At 31.4% G+C, this 12677-nt stretch overlaps 1 protein-coding gene across 1 annotated transcript in view; it reads left to right on the forward strand.

Moving 5' to 3' along the window:
• Positions 1-12677, forward strand: part of LOC127702819 (carcinoembryonic antigen-related cell adhesion molecule 1-like) — a 146138-nt gene that overhangs the window by 107209 nt on the left and 26252 nt on the right. The window contains exons 7-10 of the mRNA XM_052207119.1: positions 5583-5613; positions 5983-6059; positions 6819-6843; positions 8436-8509. Of these exons, the coding sequence (XP_052063079.1) occupies positions 5583-5613; positions 5983-6059; positions 6819-6843; positions 8436-8509 (207 nt within the window). The remainder of the gene's footprint in view (positions 1-5582; positions 5614-5982; positions 6060-6818; positions 6844-8435; positions 8510-12677) is intronic.

Below are 12677 nucleotides of genomic sequence, written 5' to 3' on the forward strand. Positions count from 1 at the left end.
ATCAAAATATAAAGGTAAAATTAGATCCGTTGAAATATCTATTTCCTGGAACTGCTTTGAAAAAAAGAAAATACGTTCTATATGTACAATACTTGCAACCGTAGGCGTTACTGTTTAACGGAAATATACTGATTGGTGAATGATCAGTGACGGATGTTCGACTGATCGATGAATGATTCATGATTGATGACCCTTAGAATCCGTCAGATCCGTCAAATAAGCTATGTGAGAGTTACTGTGACAACAGTCAGCGATCGATCAGTCAATTAATTATATGCACGTATCGGATGGATACACAAAAAATTGGAATTATTATGTAAAACAAACTTTTATTTTTCTGCTAGATAAATTACATAGTTGCAGATTAGGGATATGCTCAGAATGTTTTTGTATCACTAAAACGAGATGCAATGTTATCGTTTAAAATAAGTACCCTGTTGACCAATGATTATGCATTTGAATGCCACTACATGAGTTAATTTTCCTAAAAGGTAAATAATATATCAGTAAAGATTCTCAAAGCGTTCTTTTTGTTGATTAAGAGTGCAATTATATCTTTATTTTAAAAGAAATCATGAACCACCAGTGTGTTTTGAAAAGAGTGCAATTATTTCTTTTTTAATGGAAATCATTAACCCTTGTCGGTTTTTAGTACATTTTGTGCATCCGGATGGGTTGTTATTCATAAGATAGGACGAATATCAAAGAGAGAGAAAAGATACTCAAATATTATTTCAAAGTTTAGAAATACCAAATGTTCTTATTTTTATTAAAGCGAAACAATGCACTGTTGTTTGCAATCAGTTATTTTTAATACATTTTGATACGTAAACGTTTATAAAATTTTAATAAAATAAGAATACAAATACTTAAACTTGTCTTTGTTTTGAATAAGAATGCGTTATATATGTCTGAGCTTTTAATTTTTGCAATTTGGTGAATGACTTTTCGTTTTGAATTTTCCTTGGAGTTTGGTATTTTTGCTATTTTAACTTTTATTTCTTTATTTTAACATGTTAAATAGAAAATATGAACCACCATTGGACTATAGTTCTATTTGTACACCAGGGTTGTTTGTTTTTTTTCATAAAATAAGATGCATTTTAGAGAAAAAATACTAATATTTTGCTTCCATTGTTTACAAATACCAATATTTCTTCTTTTTGTCAAAAATAATGCAATATGTTTTTGGAAGTAAGTTATTTCAAATGCCTTTAGATAAGTAATGTTTGATTAAATGTGAATAATATAAGGATGATGATACTTAAACTTTTGTTTGGGTAGAATACGAATGCAATCATTTCTTTATTTGATTGAAATCATGGACCGCCATTGGAATTTAGTACTTGTTTTACATCAGAATGATTGTTTTTCACAATTAATGATAAATATAAGAGAAAAAAGTAATACAGCAAAAATACCGAACTCCAAGAAAAAACACTAAAATTGTGTTTGCATTGTTTAAATATGCCAATATTTCTTCTTTCTATCCAAAACAATGAAATGTTTTCTGAAATCATTGTTTCATATGCGATCTGAATATGCTATGTTTTTTTTTAAATTCTAATAATATACAGATACGATTATTTCCACTTTTGTTTGCGTTGAATCAGAATGCAATTATTTCTTTATTGTTATAGGAATCGGAACCCCCTTTGAGTTTAACTACTTTTTATACATCAGGTTTGGTTGTTCTTCATAATGAAATATGATGAATTACATATAAAAGATACTAAAATTGTGTTCCTAATGTGTTAATATGCAAATATTTCATCTTTTTCTATCATAAATATGGCAACGTTATTTGCAATCAGTCATTTTACATGCCTCTAGATAAGTTATTTTTCATAAAATGTGACAACTATAAGGATAAAGATAAGTTGTGTTTGTATTGAATAAGAATGCAATATTTTTTTTATTTTCATGGAAATTATGAATTGCCATCGGAATTTAGTACTTTTTGTATATCACTGTCATCTGGATGCGTTGTTTTTTCACAAATGATAATACATATCAGGGAAAAAATACTAACATTGTGTTTTCTTTTTTTTTTAATACGCCAGTATTTCTTCTTTTTATCCAAATTAATGCAATGCGTTTTGCCATTTTTCATTTTAAATGCCTTTGAAGATAATAAGATATTTTTTACAAAATGTAAATAATATCAATATAAACTTTTGTTACCTTTTGTTTTAGTTAAATAAGAATGCAGCTATCTCTTTATTTTAATGGAAATCATTAACCGCCATTAGATTTTTGAACTGTTTGTACATCATGATGGGTTGTTTTCACGAGATATGAATACTATAACAGAAAAGATACCAATAATGTGTCAGCATTGTTTAAAAATGCCAAAATTTCTTCTTTTCATTAAAAATAATGCACTGCTGTTTGTCATCAGTTTTTTTTTAAATGCTTAAGGATAAGTAAATTTTTATAAAATTGGAATAGTATATGGTAAAAGATATATAATCTTTTGTTTCTGTTGAAAAAGAAAGTAATTATTTCTTTATTTTGATTGGAGTCGTTAACGGTCAGTGGATTTTAGTTCTTTTAATTCATTATGATGGGGTTTTTTCATGAAATATCATGAATTTCAGAGAAAGGATACTAACATTCTGTTCGTATTGTTTAAAAATGCCAATATTTCTTCTTCTTTTTTTTTACATAATGCACTGTTGTTAGCAACCAGTTATCTTTATTGCCTTTGGATAAGTTACTTTTTATGAGATTTAAATAATATCAGGATAAAAATACATAAACTTTTCTTTGTGTTGAATAAGAGTTATTATTAATTTAAACAATAACCATCATTTGATATGATTATTTTTGTTGGGTTTCCCCCCCCCCCCCCCCCTAAAAATGATGAATTTAAATATAAAGTATACATAATATGATGTTTGTTTTTTTTCAGAGTGTCCCACGTGTATATGTCTGCATTTTGTTGAAAATAGTCTACCGAAATTTGCAATAGTTGATCATTTTATTATATTTTTAGAGCATTTTCGTTAAATTCAGTAGAATACACAATCGCGATAAACACCGTGTTAATCACATGTCGGGTTTATAAAAAACAATACAGAAAGTTTAACGACAATCACTTTTCTAATTAAGTTTTGAGTTGTATCTGCCTTATCTGTTCTCGTCTAACAAACGCAACATTTTAGTTATTAAAATTTTGCTTAATGATCAATACAAAATTTCGGGCTTCCGCACTTGAACTATTCGTATTTTGCCGTGGCGGCATTGTAATCAATTGAAACGAAACGAAGATTCCGTAATTTCTATGAGTTCAACATGTGACGTAGTAGAATTTAATCCGTCAGACAGGCAATCCGTTCAATCCGCCCGATCCGGCTGATCATTCAAAGATTGTACTTTAAGTCTGACGGATTGGAGACTTGACTTTGACGCAAACTTGACCTGATTGTTGACTGATCGATGATCGCTAACTGATCGCTAAAATAGTAACGCTTAGGGATGCGAGCACTGTAGTATATACATATGTAACATAAAACAGTTACAGATACAGATAAAGGTATTTAATTATCTTAATTATGTTCACGAGTACCTGACAGTGTATTGTGCTTAAATAACAATAGATAACATATTCCATTGTCAACTATGAAGTATCAACAAACATGACGCAACTCTTCAATTACTATCGGAACAGCTTCCTTACAAACTTGACAGATCAAAGCAGTACATTACCATATAACATGGAAAAAAGATGTTTCATGATTGCAAATAAGACAACTAACAACCAGAGACCAAATGACATTTAAGTTAGCATCTATATATCACCGTACAATGTTCAAAACCCATACCGCATAGTGAGCTATAAAAGACTCCGAAACGACTAATGTAAAAATAATTCAAACGAGAAAAAAAACGGCCTGATTTATGTACAAAACAGTAAAAGAAAGGCAAATACAAAATACTTTAACAAACTGAATTATAGTATGCTGACTTGATACAGGGACATATATAATGTGGCGGGTTAACATTGTTTGCCTGCACCAAACCTTCCATCGAACATAGGACAATAGTTTAACCGTACAACGTACGAACAATCCATAAAAATAAGTTGAAAAGGGTTGCCTCCATTAAATCTTTACAAACCACCGAAAATAAAAACAACAACATTAAAACACAATTGACACAAAGTTCACCTCCGACATATATCTACGACTACAATAATTTAAAGACGTAATTAAAAGTCAGAGAGAAAAATAACATTGTTAAATACCGAAATATACAGCATATTAAGTGGCAACTTTTTGACACAATCCAGTTCATATAAAACCGCATCACACACTTTAAATCCAGCATAGGTTTCACGGTACAATGTAAAAGAAAAAAGTGTGTACTTCTTTGTTGAAAACATTGGCGCGCCGGGTGATGAGCTTGGGTTTAAAGCGATCATAGTGTTTCAGATCGTATAACCAAAATAACTTTTACGTTAGAACTTTAAAAAATAAAATGCACAGTTTGTAGAATTGTCTCAGTTGATCCAAAATATACCCACATATAGTAGTCATATGTTGCTTTTAAAACTGAGGTCACTTCCCCTACTGTTAAGACGTTAATATACAATGTAGTTCAAAATATTAACAGGTTTTGTAATGTATATTTTCTTAATAAATGCATGCATTATATTATCATTTTGCCATTTACATGTGAAAAATCTACCTCAAAATATATATCTTAAAAATCCTTCATAACTAAACATGAATAACGCGTTAAATTTAAACTTTGTTTTATAGACTTTGACTGAGTTGGGTATGAACATTCATTTGAAAGACAGAACTCACTAATTCTGTTTTACTCAACCAGGTCTACAATATAACTACATGCATTTATAACTATTTATCAGTCAAACAGTCGTTCTGACTGCTTCGTGAAAGGCTATATCCTATTAAAAACCTATAAAACTATGTGTTTTTCATATCTAACGTAGAAAGTTCAAAAATATTAATTTTCTTTCTCTAATTTAGAACTACTAGATCAATTTTAATCAAATCTCATTGTTTACGATTCAGTTTGACTCATTTTGTCATTTTGATTCAAGCGTCAATAATGAGTTTTTTTTTTAGACGAAACACGCTTTTGGCGTACACAATTGTAATCCTGGTATCTATGAGGCGTTTATTTGTACATGTTGTAGAAACATCCTCTCTAAATCATATACACACGAACAAACTATCATTAAAAGTCCAGTGTTGCACAAATATTTTTTTCACATGAAAAACATTAGATTTTTTCTTTGTCTATGATGTAACGTAACATCAGCTCAGTCTTTAATATTTGTTGTTACACGAGGCTTATTCTTGGTGGTTCTATAAAATCGAATTTAAATCTCAAAAAAACAAATCAAACAAATCAAAACAAATCAAAGCAAATTAAAACAAAACAGAACAGAACAAAACAAAAAATAACATTACAAAACAAAACAAACAAAATAAACAAAATAAACAAGAAAACAACATTAATGACAATGTAAACGTTTCCATTATATGTTCATGAAAATTAGGATGGAAATGCATTCTTAACTTATTTTGTGCTTTTATGTATAATTAAAGGATGCAAGAACAAGGCCCCTCAGTCATGCAAGTATGTACTTAAGGACGTAATTTACACTTTACATCTCAATAAAACACAAGAAAAATGCATCAAGTGTAGGGTGCTGCAAGCCATGTTATACTTCGATGTCTAAAAGTGTTTTGGATTAAATTCTTTAAAATATCATTTCGTGACATACAAATAAATTGATAAAATCAAATTATGTAGATCCTGAATTGAAATTCTTAAACATCTACACATTTCTGGAATAACTTTAATTACGAGGTTACTGAAAGCATTATATACAATTTCATTTTCACATGTTTTAAGTTAAAATTATACATGTATTATTTATTTTTTCTTCATCACCACAAAATAATCCTTTATACCCATTCAGGAGTGTATATAAAATTCTTTCAGATCTGATGAATATACTAATGTGCAAAGAAGCAATCCTGCATTTACAGATGCGTACACTACGTTACAGTCTGATATGGGTATGTGCATTCTACAAACCAAAATTATGTATATAATGCATCATTCATTAAAACAAGTCGGTAAAATATTGATATTGGAGTTGATAGTTGCTTCATATTGTTTTACGCTAATATTAGTTTTTGTCACCTGTATGGGTTTGAAGATAACGGTGATTTATTTGAAGACACATCAACAATTTATTTTTTTCAAAACTGGTTTGGGAATTCGTTCACATTCTGCTTTTTGGTCTTTTGTTGAAAGTTGTCTCATTGGCAATTGTACCAATTCTCCTTATTTTCAAACTGATACATGAAGTCCGAATGTCGACATGACTAGCTCGATGTATTCAACTTTGTTGCTTGTTTCAATTGTTTTTGCAGAAGGAGAGTGGTTCTTAATTCATGTACTAATATTACCTTATATTTTGTTGTATTCGTATTTTTATTGTTTTCAATTATTTTTGTGATTATTTTTGCCTTCTCTGTTAAGCAAGAAACAACCAATCAGTTAATCATAATGTTTGCTTGGAGACGTGTTTTGCAGGTCCATTATAATCAAATATGTCGGAATAAAATAAAATACTGAGGTACCACATCTTATGAACGGAAAAAATAAACAAAAACCGAAGACACTAATGCATCAACACTTTATAAAAAGTCAAATAGTACAACGTCTGCATATCGATTGTTATTATTGACTGCTGTTAATGTCTATTTCAAAATACTTTAACCTGCGTTGAACTTTACAAACATAATTATATTCACTGACATTATTTTTAGAAACAAGACCACACCAAGAGCAATGGTATGTATTATTTCGTAACACAAACGATAGATTGTACGCATTGGCCTACATTGAATATGATGCGTTGAAATATTGACTCAAATATTGTTAAAGTATAATTCTGCCTGTGAGTTAAAAGGTCACATATTTCTGAATATGCAATTTATTGTAGAGACTGAGCGATACAAGATCATATTTTGTAAAACAGTTACAGTACCGTTGAGAAGTAAAGATAATGGCTTGTTAAACAGTAGAACTAAATCTCATCACGCAATTGGATAACAAGAGTGTTTAACATAAACACCATGTTGTTGTTAAATTACATTCTTATAGTGATGCTTATATTGTTGTTTCAACAAGTTATTATTTATGAGTCTAATGTGTGGATTTTCAAAGAGTGTCTACTTTTCATTGACCGTTTTTTTTTTTGGAGTCGAAAATGTAGAGGTTAGTGAAATGGTTGTATCATATTATCAGGCCGCTAGCTTTAATTGTGTATTTGAATTGATTTAAAGTAGTAATACCAGGGCTTTTATTTTAGATAACTGTACCTTATGAGTTTTACTTAATAGTTAAGGCCGCCCGAGGCCCAGAAATTGTTCACATATTTGTCTTTCCGGTTTTTATGGTTAGTTGTCCACGCTGGTGGAGTAGAGATTTTTAACCATTCGAAGCAACTGATAGCACAACCAGTTTGTTGTCAGGTTCTCGTTGTTTAGTCTTTTGTTTTTATGTAGCATATTTTTAACTTTTCGTTTTTCGACATAGTTTTGTCCGTCTCTAATGAATCTCAATTGTCCAATAGGTACCTGTTGCTTTTTCATTTTATTTTTTTGGTGGAGGGGGTCTCATTTGCCGTCATGCGATATCTACTTACTTCTGTACTATAGAGTCCTTATATTTTTATAGACCATCAGGTTAACAAAGGATACCACTACATTGTAATATTGTGGTATTTTCGGCAATCTCATGCTCTAAGAAATGTTCTATAACTAATTATCTTCGATTACTCGTTTACCAAATGTGGTAGTATTGATTAATTGGTATCCACATGCTTATTTGCAAACCCACCATATATCTAGCATTCCAATACTCGCATAGCTATCGGCTATCAAGACCAAAATTTTCAAAAATGTCCAACATACTGTTCCTGGTTTAAAATCGATTGGAAAGGCATGTCGTAATTAACTCGTTGTATAAAGTCAAAGTCATTGCATTATAATACATTATTAAAAGAAAATGCATAATAGACACGCTTTACATAAATTAGATGATCGTTTTTGACAAAAACATCAAGTACGATACACACGTGTATAACTTTAAAAAAAAAAATGCTAGGAAGTTTTGTATTTTCCTCGAAAATTTTGTTGTTGGTGTGGGCAATTGTGGTGTACGCAATTTTTGGTAATACTTTCTGTTATTCTCTGTATTTGTTTTATTCGAGGGAAGATGTATCTAATGTATCACTTAAACTTGTTGTATCACAAACAAACCCTATTTAGTTTTCAAAATGGATGAAAAATACAACGGAATCAATTTCCATAAGTTGACCAGACCGACACCGTGGCTATGAGAAAACAATCATATTTTAATAATCATGTATATACTTGCAGTGGTAACATCTATGACGAATGTAGGGGGAGACCTGGAGCATACGCATGCAGTTCTTCAGCAACAAATGAGTCAGGTAAGAAAACATCTGTTTAGAGTTCGCCACATCGGTTTAACATGACTTGAAAGGTTCCCTGCAAAATGCACGTCTTTAATTTCACTGGGCCCTACTGTTGCTTGTAGACCATTAATCATTACCATTTATAATTGGTTGAGTGAGTGTTGGTGCTTAACGCCAATTCCAGTACACTGCACCATATCGTGGAGACCCGTTTATAAAAGTGTAACAAACTGGAGTGGCCTGAAAAGAGGTATAAGAGAATTGCACAGACCGTCGGCAAGACAAGGGTATATTCTAGTAGATTAAGATCAGGATCGAACGCATCTTACCAATGTGGATTAATTATGCAACTGCACTTTACCCAACCTCAGTACTAGAGACTTCACAACATATGTCATCATTGATAGCAAAATACAATAAAGAAAGATAACAAACTTACCGACCTCTAAGGCAAATTCCAAAAGGGTAAGTCAATAAAAAATGAAAAAGTCAAACGCTATCAGTCAACATAACAAGTGAAAACAATTGCCATATTTCAGACTTGGTACAGGCAGTTTCAAAGGAAATTGTGTTTTAAATCTGTGTTATAGGTAGCTTACTATTCCGCTTGTATAGTAAATTCCAACCACTCGAAACGATCCACAAACAACAAGGGCAATCCCCTGGGTCTAAATGACAATATATCTTGACAAGGGAACATATCTAAAACTTCTTCTATTGATATCATGAATATTGTTGATAAAAGACAATGTAATAATAGGTATCATGGCAAACATATCAATTGAAAACCGAATGAAACATCGTATAAATTATACACTTGATGGTCTCCTATCTATATTTTAAAACAATGGTAGGCATCAATTATTATGTAAACATGGTCAAATAACAAATAGTAAATTATATGATCTCAATGGGTGTGACACAATCTCTTTCTTCAGCCCACTCTATGAATATTCGCGTATAATTAAAGCTTTTTGCCACCATAGGCTGTTCCCGCGTATCGATAAACTAAACCTGAGGATCATAAACGGCACTTTCTGAAAATTAAAAATGTTAACAAAGATATTGATTTTACCAACTTATCGAGTATATTTAATGACACTACCATTCAAAACTTTATACCTCCCCATTTTGATAACACAGAACCACCTATTATTTCGTACACATACAAAAAATCAGCAGATGTTTAATTTTTAATCAGACGTCAATGTAGAAAATAATACTCCTCTAATTTGAGACTGTTGATCGTCGAATTTTCGAAACATGTATGATCCCTGTGGCCATGTTATTATGGGCGACCTTGATATCGTTCAAGACAGAGAAGTTAAAAACTTTTAAAAAAAAAAGACCAAAATATCGTCCTCCATCTAAAATAGATTGGAAACAGTGTCGTCATGTCAAAAAAGACGCTCTTTCCTGGTTTTGTAAACATTGGTGTAAACGGGAAAAATCTGATAAAAAGTCTCTTCGTTTTTATTTAAATAAATGTATGATTGTTGTGGATATTCGAAGATCACATTTTGAAAATAATTCAGAAATAAATAAAAGAGTACATAATACGCCTATTTCTAGAATAAAAAATAAACTTCAAGAACTTTCAAAGCGGTTTGTGTTTAAACCGGCCGACAAGGCAGCCAACAATGTAGCGGCGGTATGCCGTCAATACTACACGGACGTTCTTACAAATGAAATTTTAAATTCATCTTCATTCAAGTCCATGCGCTCCACAGAGAGTCATGTAGTAAACAAACATATCATAACCACATCAGAGCTTAAGGCCTCTTCTGAACGTTTGAAGGTCCCTACTATGAATTGGTTACCTAAACTTGAACAAAAAACAGTAAATTTGTCTCTAGTAAGTGTTTTACAACTAATCTTTCAGTGCTTTAATAATGGTTTACTTTTATAAAATTTTGACTTGGATGGAGAGTTGTCTCATTGGCACTCATACCACATCTTCTTATATCTATCTAAACTAGTTCCTTAACTACAATATACAAAGCACTTATCATTAACCGTTGTATTTAATATATCAAAAAAGTGGAATTAACTATTTTTGGAGTGTAAAAAATCCTTTGGATGTTTTAGATACATTACGTGCTTTTGATGGTCCTAGTCCTTTTGATTCTGTTGACAGTTTTGAATTTGCAACTCTTTACACTACACTTCCACATAATTTTATCAAACAAAAGTTTTCCTATTTATTTAAATGGTCGTTTGGTAAATCTGAATGCAAATATATTTGCTGCAACTCATTTAAAACCTTCTTCTCTAATGAGAAAGGTAAATATGCTAGATATACTTACTGGAGGTGTGATGAGATTATTGAAGCTGTTAATGTTCTCTTTTCGGCAACAAAGTTTATTGACAGGTTGTAGGTATTCCTATGGGTACTAAATGCGCCCCTTTGATAGCAGTCTAGTTCTTGTTCTGTTATGAATCACAGTTTATGACCAAACTCAGTAAAGACCTGTCTAAATTGCATTTAATTGATAAATTAAACAACACTTACCGTTATCTTGATGATACTTTTTCGTTAAATATATAATCAAGAATTTTCTAAATATACTGCCGACATTTACCCAAAGGAATTTACTTTAAATAAATCCAATGTAAACGGTAAGAACTGTCCTTTCCTAGATTTAGATATTTCTGTTTTACACGGGAAACTCCACACTTAAATTTATGATAAAAGGGACGATTTTTCGTTCCCCATTTTTAACTTTCTTTTTTTTTATGATGATGTTCCTTTGGCACCATCTCACGGTGTTTATGTATCTCAACTCGTTTGCTACATGTATAAAAAAAAAAGTAAAATCACAAAAATACTGAACTCCGAGGAAAATTCAATCGGAAAGTCCCTAATCACATGGCAAAATCAAATGACAAAACACATCAAACGAATGGACAACAACTGTATGTTCGTGTCTGTTGTGTCACGTTTTGGATTTTAATGAACGTAATCTATGTATTACAGGTAAATTATTAAGTCAGGGATATCGTTACCACAAATTACTTAAAACCTTTACTAAATTCTTCCATAGATTTACAAATTTGGTTTTGAATTTGGTTGTACCTGTAGAAAACTTATTTCAAACGGGAGAGCACATCCTCATTTTTACGGAGATGTTCTTTACCGTGCCCGGAAATTTAGAAACGATCCTGGTAAACTTATCGATCCTTTAAAAAAACTTATTCTAAAGGTTACCAATTCAACACTGTAATTATATCTTTGAATATTGTTTTTATTGGTATTAATATTGATTTTGTTAACTGTAAATTAAAAGCAAACTAAATATTAATGTTATATACATATGCACAGTCATGGCTCTACAATCTGTCGATAACTGTATCTTGGCATTGCACAAGGTCATGTTTTTTCTCTGACTGTTTATGACGTCTTTACACTAAATTCATTAGATGTTGGATGTGTACTGATTGATAATTTAGTCTTAGATGCATGATTTTTTTTATCAATTGTTATTTGGCTTTGAACTAGCTGTCAGTAACTGCGAGTACTCTCAGATTTTAATAGTTATTTCTTATGTTGCACTATTACACCCCTGTCCCAGGTAAGGGGAGGGTTGAGCGGCCGCCACATTCTGTATGTGCCTGCACCAAGTCAGGAGCCTTAATTGAGTGATTGTTGTTTGTTGCTGTTGATCATATGCGTTGCTTGTTTATTGTTTTGTACAGCAATTGTTTTGTTTTGTTGCACCACTGTCCCAGAATTAGGGGGAGGGTTGGGCGCCCAATAACATGTTTAATCCCGCCACATTCTGTATGTATGTGCCTGTCCCAAGTCAGGAGCCTGTAATTCAATGGTTGTCGTTTGTTGCTATATTACACATTTTTTTGCTGACTATGCGGTATTGGCTTTGCTCATTGTTGAAGGCCGTACGGTGACCTATAGTTGTTGATTTATGTGTCATTTGGTCTCTTGTGAAGAGTTGTTACATTGGCAATGATACCACATCTTCTTTTTTATATTTTATATTGTCAAATTAGTTTGGTAAACCATAACAGACACATTAGGTAAATGTGACAATAATTGGGATCAAGCTGACAAGACTGTGAAAACAAACATGAAAGACATACAACACAACTGACTAAAAATTCAAACAAACATACACAAAAGCCATTTGTAAAATAAACTGTTCAGAGAACAATTAAAAGTTTTTCC

The sequence above is a fragment of the Mytilus californianus genome, unplaced genomic scaffold, assembly GCF_021869535.1.
Source record: "Mytilus californianus isolate M0D057914Y unplaced genomic scaffold, xbMytCali1.0.p SCAF_5, whole genome shotgun sequence".
Taxonomy (NCBI): Eukaryota; Metazoa; Mollusca; class Bivalvia; order Mytilida; family Mytilidae; genus Mytilus; species Mytilus californianus.